This window comes from Lampris incognitus, chromosome 14 (genome assembly GCF_029633865.1).
Source record: "Lampris incognitus isolate fLamInc1 chromosome 14, fLamInc1.hap2, whole genome shotgun sequence".
Classification (NCBI taxonomy): Eukaryota; Metazoa; Chordata; class Actinopteri; order Lampriformes; family Lampridae; genus Lampris; species Lampris incognitus.
Window position 1 is genome coordinate 34,930,139 of NC_079224.1, and position 20,885 is coordinate 34,951,023.

The 20,885-nt window shown below is 45.3% G+C and overlaps 1 protein-coding gene across 1 annotated transcript in view; it reads right to left on the minus strand.

Annotated features, from left to right (window-relative positions):
• Nucleotides 1-5,680: 5,680 nt before the first annotated feature.
• The window catches only part of carmil3 (capping protein regulator and myosin 1 linker 3), a 130,098-nt gene continuing 114,893 nt past the window's right edge, over nt 5,681-20,885 (minus strand). Inside the window, exons 37-41 of the mRNA XM_056293867.1 lie at nt 15,462-15,696; nt 12,969-13,040; nt 12,461-12,580; nt 6,009-6,066; nt 5,681-5,684 (exon numbers count right to left, since the gene is read on the minus strand). Of these exons, the coding sequence (XP_056149842.1) occupies nt 5,681-5,684; nt 6,009-6,066; nt 12,461-12,580; nt 12,969-13,040; nt 15,462-15,696 (489 nt within the window). The remainder of the gene's footprint in view (nt 5,685-6,008; nt 6,067-12,460; nt 12,581-12,968; nt 13,041-15,461; nt 15,697-20,885) is intronic.

A 20,885-nucleotide genomic window follows, 5' to 3' on the forward strand; every position in this document is an offset into this window, starting at 1 on the left:
TCGCTTCACAATTACTACCTAATTAATGGCCTGTAAATTACAGAGTTGCCGAATCATCGGCTGCTATTTTACTCCGAGTCTTCAACAATACTGAGAAAATACTACAAGTCTGAGACGAGGATGGAGGATGCTGTGTGTGTGTGTGTGTGTGTGTGTGTGTGTGTGTGTGTGTGTGTGTGTGTGTGTGTGTGTGTGTGTGTGTGATACTTACTCTGGACGGTGACCAACTCCTGGGAAAAGCAACCCATTCACTGTCAGCATTAGTTCTGTGAAATGAAAAGAAAGAGAGGACACACACACCTTCATCTCTTATGCCCCCCCCCCCATTCCCCATAACACACACCCACTCCCACACGTGCACACACGTGCACAGCGACTTTTCTCTCTTCTCTTTCTGCTTCCTTCTCTCTGGCCACACACACACACACACACACACACACACACACACACACACACACAGGACCAGAATGGCTTGTCAGGATGCCGTCCCTTCCAGCACGACTACCAGTTGACCGATAAGATGGTCATATCTACCGACTGCATCAAGGGACCGGGTGGAAATAAGGGTGCATATTCGCTGTCTATCTCTCCTTTTATATGTCGAGTGGACGTTTTCGCTGATCATGTCTTTCGATAAATGTGTCACGTGCACCTAGCCGGGCTCGCTTCACCACCTCAGCTGCTGTCGTTGCCGCTGTGCCCTTTACTCTCCGTGCACAGTGCACGTGCACACACATGCATGCAAAAAAGGAAACGTGCACAGGCTAAAATAAACACAAACACTTACGTAGTGCGTGCAACACACACACACACACACACACAGAAACCTCTTGATCCTCACTAATCCAGTGGTAGAAGGATTATTATGAATTTCACCTGCTGTTAGGAAACCTCAAGGAAAACAGGTATGAGAGAGAGAGAGAGAGAGAGAGAGTGAGAGGGGGTAGAGAGGGGGAGTGAGAGAGACAGAGGGAGAGAGAGGGGGGAGAGAGGAGGAGTGAGAGAGAGGGAATGACAGAGAAGGAGAGAGAGCGAGGGAGAGAGAGGGCGAGTGAGTGAGAGAGAGAGAGAGAGGGAGAGAGTGAGCGAGAGAAAGAGAGAGATAAAACGCATGAAAGGTGGACGGAGAAACAGTGGGAGGGAGGGAGATAATTGCTTCCACTTAGGGCTGTGGAAAAAGAAAACACGGGCCTTGTCGTGCCCGCGTCTTCCAGTTGATGGGAAGGCTGCAAACTGAACAGAAGTGTTTCATAACCCTGCCAGGGAAACACGGTGACAGCTGCGTGGGTGGACACGTCTGCCATGTCCGTGGTGAGGATGGAGCCGAAGGAATCTGTCAAGTGGTCGGTAGGAGGTTGCATCAAGTCCCCCATTATAATAAAGGAGGAACAAAGGTGTTACCTAACCCCGGGAGGTGGAGGCGGCCGGGTTTACGATCATTACCCGTTCATCTGAATTCCCAGCATTTGCCTCCAGTGTATAAACCTCACGTCCTCGTAAAAAAGGACAAGAACATTCAATAGTAGTCGGAGACAACACGGCATCAAACATCCGGCTGACGCAGAGAGCCATTAAGACCTGCAAACAACCATATTGATCAGTATGATTTCCCCAAATCAACATTGAGTTTTTATGAGACTTTCTTAAAATTCACTTTATATTAGTTGTACATTGTTGTCAGTTGCAAATAAATTAACTTATTAAATCCAAACGCAGCAGGAACTGTTGCTTAACAGTGACCCGTTTTTTAAAATAATTAGTCATAAATTAATTAAATACATTTATTTATTTAAATAAATAAATACCCCCCCTCCCCGAGAATCGCCACCTTAACGTGGTGGAGAGGTTTGGTGTCCCAGTGATCCTGGGGGCTGTGTTGTCAGGGGCAATAGCTCCTGGTAGGGTCTCCCAAGGCAAATTGGTCCCTGGGGAGGGGCCAGACTAAGAGTGATTCCCAAGAAACCCAATGACATTACAACAGCAGAGCTACAGCACCTCACCCGGAAAAGGGAAACCGGGGCCCCCTCCTGGAGACAGACCTGGGAAGGGAGCTCACTGGCAAACATCTGGTGGCCGGGCCTTGGCCCATAGGGCCCGGTTGGGCCCAGCCTGAAAAAGCAACATGGAGCCACCGCCCCGTGGACCCACCACCTGCAGGGATGAGCACTGGCGTAGGGTGCAATGCAAGCCAGACTCGGGACTTAGAATATCATCTCTGTGGCAGGGAAGGAGCCTGAGCTGGTGTGGGAGGTGGAGCAGTACCAACTAGATATAGTTGGGCTCACCTCCACACATAGCACACATGGGCTCTGGTACCAAATTCCTAGAGAGGGGCTGGACTCTTTACTTTTCTGGAGTTGGCCAAGGTGACAGGTGCCCGGCTGGTGTGGGGATACTCACAAGTCCCTGATTGAGCACTGCTGTGTTGGAGTTCTCCCCGGGGAATGAGAGGGTCACCTCTATATGACTGTGAGTCGCTGGGGGGGGGGGGGGCTCTGACTGTTGTGTGTGTTTATACACCGAATAGCATTTTGGAGTATCCGGCCTTCTGGGAGTCTCTGGGTGGTGTCCTGGACAGGGTTCCACCTGGGGACTCTATAGTTCTGCTAGGGGACTTCAATGCTCACGTGCGCAATGATGGAGAAACCTGGAGGGGCGTGATTGGGAGGAACGGCCTCCCCGACCGGAACCCAAGCGCTGACTTGTTATTGGACTTCTATGCGAGTCATGGATCGGCCATAACAAACACCATGTTCGAACATAAGGTAGTTCATAAGTGTACTTGGTACCAGAACACCTTAGGCTGAAGAGCAATGATAGACTTTGTAGTCGTATCATCAGATCTGCGGCCGTATGTTTTGGACACTCGGGTGAAGAGAGGACCAGAGCTGTCAACTGATCACCACCTGGTGGTGAGTTGGATCAGATGGCAGGGAAGGCTGCCGGACAGACCTGGCAAACCCAAACGTGTAGTTAGGGTGAACTGGGAACGTCTGGCAGAGACCCCTGTCCGTGAGGTCTTCAACTGCCACCTCTGGAAGAAGGTCTCGTGTATCCCAAGGGAGGCTGGGGACATGGAGTCTGAGTGGGCCATGTTCAAAGCCTCTATTGCAGATGCGGCAGGTAGGAGCTGTGGTCATAAGGTCATCGCTGCCTGTCGAGGTGGCAACATAAGAACCCGCTGGTGGACACTGGTGGTGACGGAAGACGTCAGGCTGAAGAGGGAGGCCTTAAGCTTGGTTGGCCCAGGGATCTCCTGAAGCAGCAGACAGGTACCAGGAGGCCAGAAGGTCTGCGGCTTCGGTGGTCACGGAAGCAAAAACTCGGGTGTGGGAGGAGTTCGGTGAGGCTATGGCAGAGGACTTTTGGTTGGCCTCAAGGAAGTTCTGGCAAACCAACCGGGGACTCAGGAAGGGGAAGCAGGGCTGGACTCAGGCTGTGTTCAGCTTGGGAGGGGAACTGCTGACCCAGAGTGGGGATGTTGTCGGGCGGTGGAAAGAATACTTTGAGGAGCTCCTGAGCCCGGCTAACATGTCCTCAGTGGAGGAGGTAGTCAACCTCCAGCATGCATTGGGGCAGTTTGCAGCTGAGTGTGAAATGGCCGGGATGACAGTCAGCACCTCTACGTCTGAGGACATGGTTCTCTACCGGAAAATGGTGGATTGCTCCCTCCAGGTTGGGGATGAGTTGTTGCCTCAAGTGAAGGAGTTCAAGTATCTTGGGGTCTTGTTCATGAGTAAGGGTAGGATGGAGCGGGAGATTGACAGGCGGATTGGTGCAGCATCAGCAGTAATGCGGACATTATACCGGACCGTTGTGGTGAAGAGGGAGCTGAGCCAGAAGGCAAAGCTCTCAATTTACCAGTCAATCTTCATTCCAACCCTCACCATACTCTCATGAGCTTTGGGTAGTGACCGAAAGGGTGATATCGCTGATACAAGCGGCTGAAATGAGTTTCCTCTGTAGGGTGTCTGGGTTCAGCTTTAGAGATAGGGCGAGGAGCTCAGACATCTGGAGGGAACTCGTAGTAGAGCCGCTCCTCCTTTGCATCAAAAGAAGCCAGTTGAGATGGTTTGGGCATCTGATTAGGATGCCTCCTGGGCGCCTCCCTCTGGAGGTTTTCCGGGCACGTCCAACTGGGAGGAGACCCCGGGATAGACCCAACACTTGCTGGAGGGATTACATGTCCAATCTGGCCTGGGAATGCCTTGGATCCCCCAGGAGGAGCTAGAGGGCGTTGCCGGGGAGAGAGACGTCTGGAGTGCCCTACTTAGCTTGCTGCCACTGTGACCTGACCCAGGAGAAGCGGCTGATGATGAGATGAGAAATGAATTAGCAATAAAAATCAAGTCTACAGATTTCTTTTCTCTTTGTTTAGGTCAGGCGGTAATCAGAGATGGTACCAAAATCATTGTTTTCCGTGGTCACAAGTAAATTTTTGAAGTTTTGGCATCTGAGTCCCAAAACTTTTGAGTTTCAAGTCATAAACACGTCATTATGCGCTCTTCAACAAATTTAATGCCCTTTCAACATTTTAACAACAGAGCAATAATTCATATACAAATCATGACTGCTCTTTAATCTTTCTATTTATAATGGATTGATTCAAAGTGGATCTGTAACTATGGAAATGAAGAGCTGATTGGCTGCATGCTTTTTAAACACCGGTGCGGAGGCATGCGGGGGCACTGTGGTTTCAGGGGGCACCTCTAGCTAGCTTAAGGGTGCACATATGGGGTGTGTTCATGGATTTGGGGCTCGGAGTGGGAGGCAACGGGCAGCTTGCCGGCTTGGGGTTGGGCCTTGTGGTCGGCAGGTGGGCGCACTGTGGGGGCCGCCTGCCTTGGAGGCGGGGCTCTCGTGTCTGCCTGCATACCATGGGGGGGGGGCTTGCTGGGATCAGTGGGATGTGCTGTCTGGTCATGGGTGCCGGGTGGGCACTCGATCCTGGTTGGGTGCACCCAGTCGAGTTTGCCCGGCTGGTGATCGCCCTCGGGTGGGGGCCTGGCCTGGGTGTGGTCTCCTCACTGCTCTTGGCACATAGAGTGCTTCTCACTGTGGGGCTGGGTAGCGGATGGGTGAAATTAGTCATGTCCGCGGCCTGCGTGTGTGGCCCCCTGGTCGGGGGCCCACTGGAGGTGCAGTACAGCAGGCTTAAATGGCAAAATCCACTCATTGTGTCCACATACTTTTGGACATATAGTTTATATTTGATGTGGCTTTTATATAGGGGCCATGACATGTGCATCTGTTGATAATACTCAGAGTAATCCATCCATTATCTTAACTGCTTATCCTGCTCTCAGGGTCGCGGGGTGAACAGGCCGCCAGGCCATCACATCTTTCTCCATAATCTAGCTACGTACATTACTGTGCTGGATTGGATGCAGATAAGTGACCGTAATATGCACACATGCACACACTTGTATCAATGCAAGTAACAATAACGTTAAATAGGAATGTATGGTAAGACAGAGCCACAGGAAGCGGCGGTGATGATGATGATGGTGTCGTGTGTGTGTTGATCTAACCAAGAAAAATGATGAAGATGATTAAAGGCCATGCTTGTTGAAATGACTACAATGGTGTCTGCATATAAAATAAAACTTGAGCCTCTGACGCGTCAGAACAAGTGTTCTCAACCATTGTTTGTGTGAACGACTTTTGAGTTTACCTCGGTTCACCTTTGGCGAGAGCAAGAGAAAAACAAAGCCACGACAGAATCTGTTCATCCTGGGTATGGCATTTATATGCAAGAGCCGGTAGCCGACTAATTAATGAGAATATTTATTCTGACAGTTGGGAGCTGATTTCCCTTATTAGCAAGTTGTCAAGATCCGGCAGACCAGTCACCCCGAGGCCACCACACTGAAATGATCTCATCCGCTAACCGGGCATCATAACACCGGTGACTAACGCGGAGTCGTGACTATTCGCCACGCCATTAATGCAACGGCTGTACCTTCATCCTCTTAACGGGCGCTGCTGACGCCTATGGTCACACCAACCTGTTCTCAATCAGGTCGGCAAATACCGACGCTTCGTCACGACCCTCGGCGTCTGATACTGAAGCACAAGTATGTATTTTTTGCATTAAAAAAAAGGTAAAAAAAAGGCACAAGTCACTCTGTATGAGACGTGAGGGGTGTTCAACTAACTTCCGGGTGGTGGTAACGCGTCGTATAACGCCGCGGTCGGGTTAATATTGGAGTGAATAGAGGCGTTAGATATCTCCGCGGAGGGTTTACGCTGAGGTTCAGCACGGACGCTCAAAGCTGATTTGTGCGTCGGCATCAGACACCGAGGGGCCTGATTGAGACCAGGTCGGTGACAGCGCACACAGCTGTTAGTCTATACTGCTCCCTGCTGGCCAAATAATGCAGGACTTCAGATGGTGTCAGCAACAAGCAGTGGTCATGGTCAGAATAATGGGGCCCCTTTAAGCTCTTACACGTTTATTAAAATGAGCAGATGGCTTAGGATTTAACTTTTAATTAGCTTAACGAAGAAAAAAAACCAAGAAAATATAAAAACAGAATTTAAATTACAGTTTAGACATTGCGTTTTGGAACCTGAAGGTTAATGTTGGGCAAACAGACTTAACATGGTTATGGTTAGGACAAATCTTTTGGTCCAGACAGTCTTGTCTGCTAAGTGCTATCAAGGGGAGGTTAAGCCACGTCAATCTTATTTGTATAGCCCATTTACGTTTACATATAACGAAGGAACAAAACACTGGACACAACATTGCGAGCGAGCCGTATTAATGAGATTAGTATTTTGAAGCCATCTGGTAATGTTAACAAGAGTGTGAACAAGCCAATATATTCCCCATTACTTATTTACTAATCACCGTTAACAGCAACTCATTATGAAGCGCTGCCAAATATGTCCTGATGAATGCAAACTGAAGTCCTAAGTGACGTCGGAATACACTGCACCATTAAGGATGATACAGATGATTCAGTCTCTCCATTTGGTTCGGTCAGTTTCCTCATCTCTCAAGTGTCCTTTCGTGCCCACAGCTAGCCTGTCACGACCTGAAAACCCATTTCTGTTTGCCGTACAGTTCATTTACTTCAGACAATTTGATTCTAGGGGGTAAATAAGTGGTTCCATCAACTGTCAGGGCACCCTGGCATGGAAGCCTTGGTTCCCCACTGCTGGCTGCTTGTTGTGTTATTTTGGAAATGTAATTATTCTTCCATTATTGCAAGTGTTGGTCACTTTGGATAAGGCTACAACTACTCACAGATGTAAACGTGTGAAATGTTAATGTGCAATTAATACACATTTGAAGAATATGAAAACTTTGCAACCACCCAGTTCATATTGGAAAGACAATTTTTATTTATTATCATTATTATTCATAGAAGCATTTTTAGAAAATATACTAATTTCCGGGCCTGTAAAATGAGATTAAAACCTTAAATGTTCCATTGCTCCATACTCTTAGAGAGACGGTGATAGTGGCGTGCATGATACACAACATTTTCTCATTTTTCATAGTCAGCATACACCAAAAGCATACTTAAAATACACTTATTAAATCAACAGTAATATTACCACAGATAAAAACATAGTCTGTAACAGGTAGATTCACAAAGATTAGTGCAGTTATCTGATTTATATTTCAGTATTTACATATTCCCGTAGAATAAATTAAAAATTCACTCATACAGTAAGCCGCAGAGTCACAGATTGTCAGTTTAAGATGGGGAGAAGATGAGAAAGACAGTCTATCTTCAATATTAACTCTTCTTGTACAGTAAGAAATGCATAAAGCAATAGTGCATGAGCATATGGAAGGATGTAATAAAAATAGTCTGTGTGTGTGTGTGTGTGTGTGTGTGTGTGTGTGTGTGTGTGTGTGTGTGTGTGTGTGTGTGTGTGTGTCAGGCTCTACAGAAAGATAATTATGTGGTTTTGAACATCCCTTGTGCCTGAGAAAAGCATAGCAAGTGCAACCAAAGAAAAATGTAAAGTGTACATGCATGTTCAACAACAAATGTTTACACATGTAGAAAGAATAACCGCCACTGAATTTACATCAACTGAGCTGCAGTTTTAAAAGCTTGTCTCTCTCCACTCCTCCATTTTCAAACCTTCTCCTCCTCCTGGTACGTCTCCCTCTGTCCACTGGTGCTGTCATAACACGTCGCTGTTACCATGCTGGGAACCATCCAGACCTACAAAAACAAACAAACAAACAAACAAACAAATAAATAAATAAAGGAGAGGGGGTGAGAAATAGGAAAATCAGTTGAATGTCAGTCATCTTTTTTGCACTGTGTCCAGCTTCAAATTCAGGGCAAAAAGGCTAATTTTATCATTTTAATTTTAAGTAGTCCCTGTGACACAGCACATGTTGCTCTGAAATTTAACTTTACACCAAAGTCTTGACTTTATGGGCCTGCAAAAGTCAAATGGTTGTGTGCCCACAACTTAGTATGTGAGGCCGTGGCAGGCTGTCAGTTTGGTGTAGTAGCACACATCCCATTTAACTGACTTTTATGTTCCCATTTGTGACGCACAGACCCCTTTATCATTTTCACAGTGATGGCAAATGATCCCTTTTTGAGAGGGAGATCTGTCATATAGAAATAATTGGCGGCAGTTTTGCGCTGTCATGGCTGCCCATTGAATGACAGCGCCCCAGGGCTCTCGTGACGGATGCTAAATGGCTCCGTATCAAGGGTGGTGTTCAACCAGCTAAAAATGGCCACCAATTAGCTCAATAATAGAACACGCCGTCAAAAGATATCAACTCCGGTCAAAGTGGAAGTGGTGTTCAGGGCTTTCATTCCGGAAATGGTGAAATCATCGAGTTCAGTGTTTCCCAATCAAGTCAACAGCCCCCCCCCCCCCCACAGATTTTCTTTACCCGAATAGGCGGGCCTGTTTAAACTGGCTCAACCAATCAGCACTTCATTATGTCAGGTTTGGCACACCTGACACAATGAGGCGCTGTAATATGATTGGTTGATTAAGTACATGCAGGCCGGCATACAGTATGCAGGGTTACAGTGACAAACTGCAGGGGGCGGGGGGGGGGTATACGAGGACTGGGTTGGGAAACGCTGACCCAGTTTCTTAAATCAGACGATGAAATTTTGGCTGCCAGCTACAGACACAAGCACAAAATGCCCTCAGAAAGTAAACTCCTCTTAAACTTGTTCAATTTCCGGTCCTGTCACAGCTCCAAATTGAAAAGCATGGAAATGTTTTTTTGACTCTATTCACCACCATAATTAGTTCAACACATTTACAAAGGATTTTTCTTTTATTCAAGGACATTTGCTTTTGTTGGTTTTCAGAAATGAAAAGCTTACAATTCTCATGTATGAAAGGACCGACTCCCACAGAGTCAATACTTCATAGAAAAGCTGTTGGCAGCAATTACAGCTGCCAGTCTTCTCAGCTAGTATGTGTTGAAGCTTTGCAGTTAAATTTTGGATTTCTTTTTGTTTTTATAAAGCCCATTTCCCCCATTCAAAGTCAGATTTTACAGCTTTCCTTAGTAGTTTGATGAATCTTCACCTGAAACATGGTGACACTCGGATTGATCTACTAACTGCTGACTCTTATAAGTCACTATGTGTAAAAGCATCTCCCAAATGAGGAAATGTAAACGCAAATCTCTTGCTGACCAAAACAGGTTCTCCTGAAGGATTTGTCTCCATCCGTCTTGCTCCTGACAGCAACGAGCTTCACAGTCCTTTCTGCTGAAAAGCAACAACACTGCATCATGGGTGTCCAGCTGAGTTTGGTTTGCGCCAAACATATCATTCGATTTCGGGCCAAATAGCTCAACTTTAATCTCATCAGACCACAAAATACTTTTTATGTCACATGGCTATTTAAACAATCTCCAGGTCTTGCTTCATTTTGGCCTTTCTGAGGAGTGGATTCCTTCTAGTCCTTCTCCCAGAGGTCCAATCTGTGAAGTGCTAAAGAGATTATTAATATCTGGATAATTTCTCCTTCATCTAGAGCCAAGGAGCTCTGTAAATAGATCCTCTGACCATTGTGGCCAGTCTCTTGGTCACTTCTCTGACAATTGTCCTTTTTTGTCCGTTTTTTTGTTTTTGATTTGATTTTGAGATACTTTATTGATCCCTGTGGGGAAATTCCTCTCTGCATTTAACCCATTCTAGCTGTGTAGCTAGGAGCGGTGGGCAGCTGCCGTGCAGCACCTGGGGACCAACTCCAGTTTGTCTTGCCATGCCTCGGTCAGGGGCACAGACAGGAGTATTAACCCTAACATGCATGTCGTTTTGATGGTGGGGGAAACTGGAGCACCCGGAGAAAACCCATCGCAGACATGGGGAGAACATGCAAACGCCACACAGAGGACGACCTGGGATGACCCCCTGGGGTTCGAACCCAGGATCTTCTTGCTGTGAGGCGACAGCGCTAACCACTGTGCCATCCACATGGTTGTTCAGTTTGGTGAGACCGCCTGATCTTGGTAGCACCTGGACTGCTCCATTTTTCCCCCCATGGACTTTATGGTGATCCTGGGAAGGTCCAATAAAGTTCTGCCAGTCTTTTATTTTAACTTTATCTTTAAGTTCCAAAGGTGATTCCTCAGTCTTAATGACAGCAGGACTGATCCCATCTCATATTTCAGTTGTGACACCACACAAAGTTGGTGATGGCAATCACACAAATGAACACAGGTGGATTCAAAACCAACATAAGCTTGTTAACGTATTTAGTGTACTCGCTCAAGGAAAATCAATACGCCAGGCCCAATTTAACTTGTTCATACAAAGAGGATGATTGCTTATCAGTTACAGTACGCCATCTTCAAGTAATTCTGAAGACTTCTTAATAATTAATCTCATTCTGACATGATAGAGAATTATTTCATAGGGGTAGAAAAGCATATTTTGAATATATTTTAATTTGATTTTAAACAGCAAAACAAGAAATAATTGGAGGTGAATACTTTCTGAATCCACTGTGTATATTTTCTCTGATATGTTCCCTTTAACACCAGTCAGCCATTTGAAAGATAGTGGAACAATCATGCACATTGTCTTTATGCATGCTCAATAATCCAGGTAAGGAAATCACAGAAAGTGGAATCAGTTCATCTGGACACGTTTATGACATACGTTTCATCACTCATCTAATTGACCTCTTCATTCTCAACTGACTGCAGGTATCCCCACCCTTATAGGCAGCCATACCAACATGTATCCTGGCTCTGCCAAATGACGGAAGCTAAGCAGGTGTGGGCTTGGCTAGTACATGTATGGGAGACCTCCTGGGAAAACTGAGTTACTGCTGGAAGTGGTGTTGGTGGGCCAGTAGGAGGTAGTCTTCCCTCTGGCCCTAATAAAAACAACAAATATCAAATCCCAATGCCCCAGTGAAGTGACGGGGACCCTGTGTTGTTGGAGATGCTGTCCTTCAGATGAGACGTTAAACCGAGGTCCTGACTCACTGTGGTCATTAAAGATCCCATGGCACTTATTGCAAAGAGTAGGGAGTTCCCCGGTATCCTGGCAAAATTCCCAACCTGGCTCTCTCCATCTGGGCACCTAATCATCCCCCCATGTAATTGCCTCAATGATTCCTCCCTCTCCACTTAAAGCTGATGTGTAGTGAGCGTTGTGGTGCAAAATGGCTGCCGTGCATCACCCAGGTGTGTGCTACACATTGGTGGTGGTTGAAGTGATTTTCCCCCTTCAATGTGAAGTGTTTTGGGTGTCTAGAAAAGTGCTATATGAATGTAATGATTATTACTACTACTTCCGGCTGTTCCCGTCAGGGGTCGCCACAGCGGATCACCGTTTCCATCTCTTCCTGTCTTCTGCATCTTCCTCTGTCACACCAGCCACCTGCACGTCCTTTCTCACCACATCCATAAACTTCCTCTTTGGTCTTCCTGTTTTCCTCTTCCATGGCAGCTCCATATTCAGCATCCTTCTCCCAATGTACCCAGCATCTCTCCTCCACACATCCAAGCCATCTCAATCTTGCCTCTCTTGTTTTGTCTCCAAACCGTCCAACCTGAGCTGTTCCTCTAATATAATCATTCCTAATTCTGTCCTTCTTCATCACTCCCAACAAAAATCTTAGCATCTTCAACTCTGCCACCTCCAGCTCCGCCTCCTGTCTTTTCATCAGTGCCACTGTCTCCAAACCCTATAACATGGCTGGTCTCACTACCATCTTGTAAACCTTCCCTTTAACTCTTGCTGGTAACCTTCTGTGTTATGCCACTGTATTGTTTATAAGGGTGGGGATACTTGCTGTCAGTTTAGACTGAGGAGGTCACTTAGATGAATGATGAAACGTTTCTCTCACTAAACGTGTCCTGATGACCAGATTCCACTTTTTGTGAATCATGCATGTCAACATGTCATTTAATAACGACGCTCAGCCATGCAATACTTTCATACAGTGCATACATGTGCAGTCAGAGTAGAGAGAAACAGATACATACACCTGGTCCCTGCAGGGTAGTCCAGAGATCTGTTTCTGTACTGGGGGAAACAGGGCTTTTTCATGGGGATTTTGCGATCTGAGGACCTTTCCAGATCACTGGGACTGTCCCATTCCATGCCTGAATGGAAATGGCACAGGACACACACACACACACACACACACACACACACACACACACGGCGGTGTGCACGAAAGCAGGTGTGGTTGGAATGAAGCTCTGGACATTTGTGATCACACGAAATAAGCAAAGACCAGCTGTCACACAGCATTTTCATTTGATAATATATAACAAAGACATCGCGTCAATGTTATGAATTATAAACAAAAACAGCAAGAGGGATATTGTGGACTGAGATATGCATCAGGTCCAGGTATACATGTGTATAACTGAACATGATGTACAAATGCATATCGTACAATGTGTCCTGTGTCCATGTAGAAATTGTACACATTGACTCAAAGGCATGCAGTAGAGACGTGAACACCATAAATAGAGTCGTGCATACCTATGTCACATGAGTTAGCTTTCCTGCTGTGATGTGACTTTGGCAGAAATCCATTAGCTCCTTCTTCCTCAGCTACTTTATGAAACAATCATCACCATCATTATCATCATCATCATCATCCTCTCCACCTCACTGTCCTAACAATGGGCCTCATTCATCAAGCTGGATCCGAATGGCTTTCTATGCAGATTGTCCATAAAGGTGTTTACACACAGTGTGGTATTAGAGAAAGTTTTCTGGTGTCAAATTTGTCAAATTGATAGAATCTATTATGAGTAAATTTTATGCTACTCGGCCATTTGAAAGATATTGGTACAACTATGTATTCAATATTTTATTTATTTATTTATTTGGATCCCTTTTCCTCCCCAATTGTACCTGGCCAATTACTCCACTCTTCCGAGCTGTCCCTCGCTGCCCCGAACCCCTCTGCCGATCCGGGGAGGGCTGCAGGCTACCACATGCCTCCTTCGATACATGTGGAGTTGCCAGCCGCGTCTTTTCACCTGACAGTGAGGAGTTTCACCAGGGGGACATAGCGCGTGGGAGGATCACGCTATTCCCCCCGAGTTCCCCCTCCTCCCTGAACAGGTGCCCTGACTGACCAGAGGAGGTGTTAGTGCAGCGACCAGGACACATACCCACATCTGGCTTCCCACCCGCAGACACGACCAATTGTGTCTGTAGGGACGCCCAACCAAGCCGGAGGTAACACGGGGATTCAAACTGGTGATCCCCGTGTTGGTAGGTAGGCAACGGAATAGACCGCTATGCTACCCGGATGCCCCATGCATTCAATATTAACATTCAGCCATGCATATGAATAAATCTTATTATTTCATATCTAGTTGTTATTTCAGGCTTAAATGGGGGCCACTGAACAAGGGCTGCTCATAAAATAGGGCAATTTACATGTTTAGGCAAGTGTATTATGTGTACTATTCACAGAGGATTGGGGAAAAGTTGCAATTACAGCACTGTTGCTATCTTACAATGCTGTTATTGCAACTATTCCCCAATCCTCTGAATAGTACAGACGGCCATTATAACTTCTGTTAATGGTCACGGTAATTTGCATATGAAAAGGATCGTTGGGTCGGTCGTTATGCCACTTTCATGTTTATAAGGGTGGGGATTCCTGCAGCCATTTGAGACTGAAGAGGTCACTTAGATGAGTGATGAAACGTTTCTCACAATAAATGTTGTCCAGAGGAACTGATTCAACTTTCTGTCAACAAGTTACTTAATTAAATTAACCTGAAATGGCAGAAAATTATGCAGAGCACAATAATTTGATTAAAGGTTTGGCATTTGCGTCGTATAAACAATGAAGTCATAAAAACAATGAAGTCATAAAAACCAAGAGCAAAGCTATCATCATTAATGACACAAACACAACGCCAGGCTGTAATGGGGAAAAACAGGCTGTTCTGTATGCCTATATATATATTTTACAATGGCTGACCTCACACTCCATAAGGGTTTAGTGCGTAGTGCACTTGAACAATCATGAGTGTTTAGGGACAGGTTTTATTTTTGGGGGGGGGGGGGTGGAGGTCACAGGTCAGTTCGACATACCGCCATGACTTCCACTGATTCTGTGTCACACTTTAAAATCAAATCTAATAACATTAACACAAAGATGCCTTGACATTAATTTGCACATCCAGGTTCTTTTGGCACTTGGATTCTTGGTAACTGGTATGGAGATGAGCATTGTTCTGGTACATCAGAGCCATTTGTGAGTGCCCCCTAATGTGTAATCTGGTAAATTGATGTCATAGATTGCATTCATGCTCATCTGGGTGCCATGAAGGGACACTTCTGCTCATCTGAATAGATAGAGATATCACTCTACCACTGTACAGCTGACCCGCTTTGTCTGTACACAGTCGTTTTCTGATCTCAATCAGTTTCAGGTCAAACCATTTTCTTTTTACGTCACCAACACGGCATTGTGTTGAGGTCAATGCATTAACCTTCTATTATTTTGTCCAGATTTTCTTCTTCTGGCATGTCAGTGGTACTGCTACAGGAAACGCTGCTAAATTTAACGAGGTTTGCCATCATACATAGTTTGATATAATGTCAAACTCGGACTTTGAAAAGCTCTCTTTTTATTGCCTTTCGGAAACCATTTCACTCTTCTGTTTGAGAAAGTAGCTTCCTTCTTTCTCTTTTTGTAAATCCAGCAAGAAAATTCAGTTTGGAAAATAGATAGACATTTTAATTGGATGTTAATAAATGAAGCCCATTGTTTGTAATGACACCAACACTCGTGGCTGTCTGCTGTTTGTCATTATCTTTCCATGAAAAATACCTCACTATTCATCACTCATCATCAATATCATATTTTTCAAAATTGTCGACATTATCATTGTCACATTTTCCAACATCAATACAGGAGGACTCGAGAAAATAAAGTTATTGATTGCTTGATACCATTACTAATTATATTACTACTAATCATAGCCTACAACATTGTAACGATACCTTGAGCGGTGGCGGGATCTGTCGATTCAAACCCTGGTTTTGCAGACTTTTGTGGCACGGAGGTTGTTGGGCTTTTGCTCTCACTGGTTCCCTCCTCTTGATTGACAGCTGTGGTGGAAGACTCCAAAGCAGACTTAGCTGAGGCAGATGGAGCAGGGGGTGGGCCCTTCTTGTCATTGCTTGGATCTTCGGGTGGACTGACAGCTGGTGAAGTTTTGGGGGAGCTCTTGGCCTTCTCGGGGGATGTTGTCTCTCTCGATGTCGCTACACTGGGCTGAGGGAGAGACGTGTGGTCATGTGAGGCATGACGATTATCTATTTAATCTTTTCTGATATGGTTGATCACTGTACTGCATCTTTATTGTTACCATGTAACTTTGTGACATATCTTTATTGTTACAGTGTAACTTTGTGTAATAAAGGAAAATTCCGGTATTCTTTTTTTTTACCTATATGGCCCATTTTCCTTTCATACCAACTGAGTGATGGGTAGCAGAATCTTTTAAACTACTACTACTACTACTACTTTCGGCTGCTCCCGTTAGGGGTCACCACAGCGGTGCATCTGTTTCCATCTCTTCCTGTCTTTTGCGTCTTCCTCTGTCATGCCAGCCACCTGCATTTCCTCTCTCACCACATCCATAAACCTCCTCTTTGGCCTTCCTCTTTTCTGGCAGCTCCATATTCAGCATCCTTCTCTCAATATACCCAGCACCTGTCCTCCACACGTCCAAACCATCTCAATTTTGCCTCTCTTGCTTTGTCTCTAAATCGTCCAACCTGATCTGTCCCTCTAATATACTCGTTCCTAATCCTGTCCCTTCTTTGTCACTCCCAACAAAAATCTTAGCATCTTCATATCTGCCACCTCCAACTCCGCCTCCTGTCTTTTCATCACTGCCACCATCTCCAAACCATACAACATAGCTGGTCTCATTAGCATCTTGTAAACCTTCCCTTTAATTCTTGCTGGTACCCTTCTGTCACAAATGACTCCTGACACTCTTCTCCACCCACTCCACCTTGCCTGCACTCTCTTCTTCACATCTCTTCCAAGTATTTAAACTCATACGCCTCTGTCACATCTACTCCTTGCATCCTCACTATTCCACTGCCCTCCCTCTCCTTCACGCATTATGTATTCCATCTTGCTCCTACTGACTTTCATTCCTCTTCTCTCCAGAACACACCTCTACCTCTCCAGGCTCTCCTCAACCTCTCCAGGCTCTCCTCAACCTGCTCCCTACTCTCGCTACAGATCACAATGTCATCTGTGAACATCATAGTCCACGGAGACTCCTGCCTTATCTTGTCTGTCAACCTGTCCATCACCATTGCAAACAAGAAAGGGCTCAAAGCCGATCCTTGATGTAATCCCACCTCTACCTTGAACCCATCCATCATTCCTACTGCAAACCTCACCACTGTCACACTGCCCTCATACATATCCTGCACCACTCCTACATACTTCTCTGCCACTGATGACTTCCTCACATAATACCACACCTCCTCTCTCGGCACCCTGTCATATGCTTTCTCTTAAGCCACAAAGACACAATGTAACTCCTTCTGACCTTCTCTATACTTCTCAATCAACATTCTCAAAGCAAACATCGCATCTGTGGTGCTCTTTCATGGCACGAAACCATACTGCTGCTCACTAATCGTCACCTCTCCTCTTAACCTAGCTTCTATTACTCTGTCCCATATCTTCATGCTGTGGCTGATCAGCTTTATACCTCTGTAGTTGCTACAGTTCTGCACATCGCCCTTATTCTTGAAAATTGGTACCAGTATACTTCTTCTCCACTCCTCAGGCATCCTCTCACTTTCCAAGATTGTGTTAAACAATATAGTTAAAAACCCCACTGCCATCTCTCCTAAACATCTCCATGCCTCCACAGGTATATCATCTGGACCAACTGCCTTTACACTTTTCATCCTCTTCATAGCTGCCCTCACTTCCTCCTAGTTGATCCACCAAACTTCCTGATTCACTATCCCAACATCATCCAACCTTCTCTCTCATTATCTACATTCATCAGCCCCTAAAAGTACCCAAGATTGTGTTAAACAATATAGTTAAAAACCCCACTGCCATCTCTCCTAAACATCTCCATGCCTCCACATGTATATCATCTGGACCAACTGCCTTTCCACTTTTCATCCTCTTCATAGCTGCCCTCACTTCCTCCTAGTTAATCCACCAAACTTCCTGATTCACTATCCCAACATCATCCAACCTTCTCTCTCATTATCTACATTCATCAGCCCCTAAAAGTACTCCTTCAACCTTTTCAACATACACTCCTCGCAGAATCTTTTAAATTGATTCGGTTAAAGAGTTTCTGCTGACCCGTCAACCGATTGCTGTGAACCAAGCTGCAACTTAATCCCTCATGAAAGTAGTGTCTACTGAAGCTCAGATCACATTGGACGTGCTTTAACCTGAGGGGCACTGTACTGCTTCTTTCATCCCCTAACAGGCCTGATCCCAATCAGATTGGACATGTTTTTGGCAGAGATGCATCGAGCTGTTGCTAGGCAGCCACAGAGTCGCCTGTCAATCACCTGTGTGCAATTGTTAGCAAATATATTAGCAAAAATTGAATTACCTTACACAACTTTAACTATCCAACTTACAGTAACTTCCTTATTAATGTTAAATATCGTATTTATTTCCCCAAAGCACTGGAGGTGGTGACAACTTGCTTTAGTGCTTCTGGAAAGTGAAAGTCAGTCACCTAAGTGGTTGATGGACCCAGTTAGCGGTTAGTCTGGTTTTCTTTGTTAACCGTTCAGTTGAGAAGGCCCACATCTTTGCTCAAAGAAAAAGCTGTGGTGACGTATGGTGGTTCAGCTCTGTTGATGTTTTTCAAGAGAGTCAGCTTTTCAACTCCAGGCACTCAGGGCATCTCTCGAAAACATGAGGCGTGCCCAGCACATAAAACTCAAGGCACCCAGGGTGGATGAACAGCAAGCAAAATGCTTCAAGCATATAGAAAACAATTAGAAAAAGACATCTCTTCCTGCCAAAAATACATCCAATATAGCAGCCTAAAAGAGCTATTTTTTGGCACCAACAGACTCAGGACATTTTGAAGCCTTAGATACAATCCATCCATCCATTATCCAAACCGGGGATGCTGGTGTCTTCCTGGCAGGCTGCCAGGCCATCACAGGGCCGACATGCATGCATGCATGCATGCACGCACGCACGCACACACACACACGCGCACCCACCCACACACACACACACACACCTAGGGACAATTTAGTACGGCTGATTCACCTAACCTACATATCTTTAGACTGAGGGAGGAAACCAGAGCAACCGGAGGAAACCCACGCAGACAGAGAGAGAACATGCAAACTCCACACAGAGGACGACCCGGGATGACCCCCAAGGTTGGACTATCCTGGGGCTCGAACTCAGGACCTTCTGGCTGTGAGGGGACTACACTAACCACTGCACCACCGTGCCGCCCCTTAGATACACTATCAATCAGATTTATACAGATAAATACATTTCTTACATGGAGCACAAGTCTCGCTCTGTAATCCCACAAGGATCGAGTTGTTGCAGGAAGACGACAGTGGAAGTGTGAGAGAGTTGGAGAGAAGTGCAAAAAAGAAAATGTAAAAAAGGTATATCACTGCGCTTGCTTTTCCATAAAGGAAGGTGTTTTCAGACACCTCTCAAACGATTCTGAGCTTGTTGGTGCTGCAAAAGAGCCCTTTTAGTGGATGTTATTTGCTGAAAGATTTAATTACAGCTTGCGCCGCAGCAGTCCACTGAAGCAAGTGCAATACTAAATTAATTTAAAAGATTCTGCTACCCATCTCTTAGTTTGACTCCTGATGAGAAGAAAACGGCTTAGGTTAAAAAAAAACCCACAAAAAAACCCCCAGAGTATTCCTTTAAGTGCCTCATTGAGTGGTTACTGTAAATCTGTTACCAGTGTTGTAGTACTCGAGTCCAGGACTCGGACTCGAGTCCGACTCGAGTCCTGATTGTCATGACTCGTGACTCGACTTGGACTTGAGCACTGATGACTCGGACTTGGACTCGGACTCGCGAATTTACTGCATTCGGACTCGGAAGTTGGAGACCCGGACTCTGACTTTTTAATTGATAAAGACTGTTTTTGTTAGATTTTTTTTTAAATTATAGGCCCTGTTAAAATATATTGATAGCTATATTAATACTGTAACATTATTCAATTTCGTGTAAGGGCAGGCACGTGTGTTCCACCTACATGCGGATTCACGTGGCGTGCATACCGTCATGTTCAGTAGCGCAAAGATGCCTAAAGAGACGCCCCGAATTGTGCGCTTTGCTTACACAGATTTTACAACAAATTCCAGCAAGATCACTGCTAGATGTTCGATATGTAAACGAACTATTGAGGAGAAGACCGGGACAACCTCAAACTTCAACAGACATCTGTCAAGGATGCACCCAGAAAAGTAAGTGATATGCAGTCAGTTGATGATATGGTTGGTGATCAGTTACCGTTAGCTAGCTAGCTATCTAGCTACGGTAACAATAGCCTCTGAAGTAACTCAACCACTGGTCCAAGATGTTGGGTTAGGTCGTGTGGCGGGTATATCATATCACTAGAACCAAGTGAGATTGTATAGGTAAGTTAAGTAACGTTACTGTTAGAATGCTAATGCAGCATTGCACAGAAAAGTCACAGCACGGTTCGCTTTCGGTACGAATGATGAGTTGGTAAGTAACACGCAGCGTCTTCGTGTTATAGGGAGATTAAAACTGATTTTTCTTATTTATCATTTAGCTAATTACCAAGTAGCATACACTTAACGGAAAAAACACACCACTCTGAACTACCGTGTTAGCATTAATCTTAACTAGCAATAACAAATCCGCACATTGCAGATCTCCGCCATGAATATTCTCCAAGTGCGGAGAAGGAAGAAGTCTAGCCTATATGCATCCACAAATAATGTTGATAAAATGTGCACAACTTTACAATGCAAATAAAAATAATTGTAGGCTATTACTTGCTAAATGGACTAATTGAAGAAAGCTAATGTGGATGCCGCCACTGGTTTTCTTGAGAGCTGGAGACGGTACAAGATTTGACGGATGTGGCATTCCCCCCCCGCCCCCCCCTCGATGTACCGAAAACTACCGAACCGTATCGTGATTGGTGACACCGCATAGGCTACTGTAAATATGGGGATATTTTTCTTTGCATATATGCAGCATTGGGTGTGCCAAATTCTAAAAATAGACACGCGCGACGTAGCTTTTGAACAGTACTATGAACTGGCTCTGTCTTCTAACAAAATCACACCCTCCCTGACCCATACAGAATAAACGTACAGACTCACGGAGGATAGAGAGTTAAAGCTCAGCTAGGTAGCATGTAACATACTTAAATCAATAATTAAATG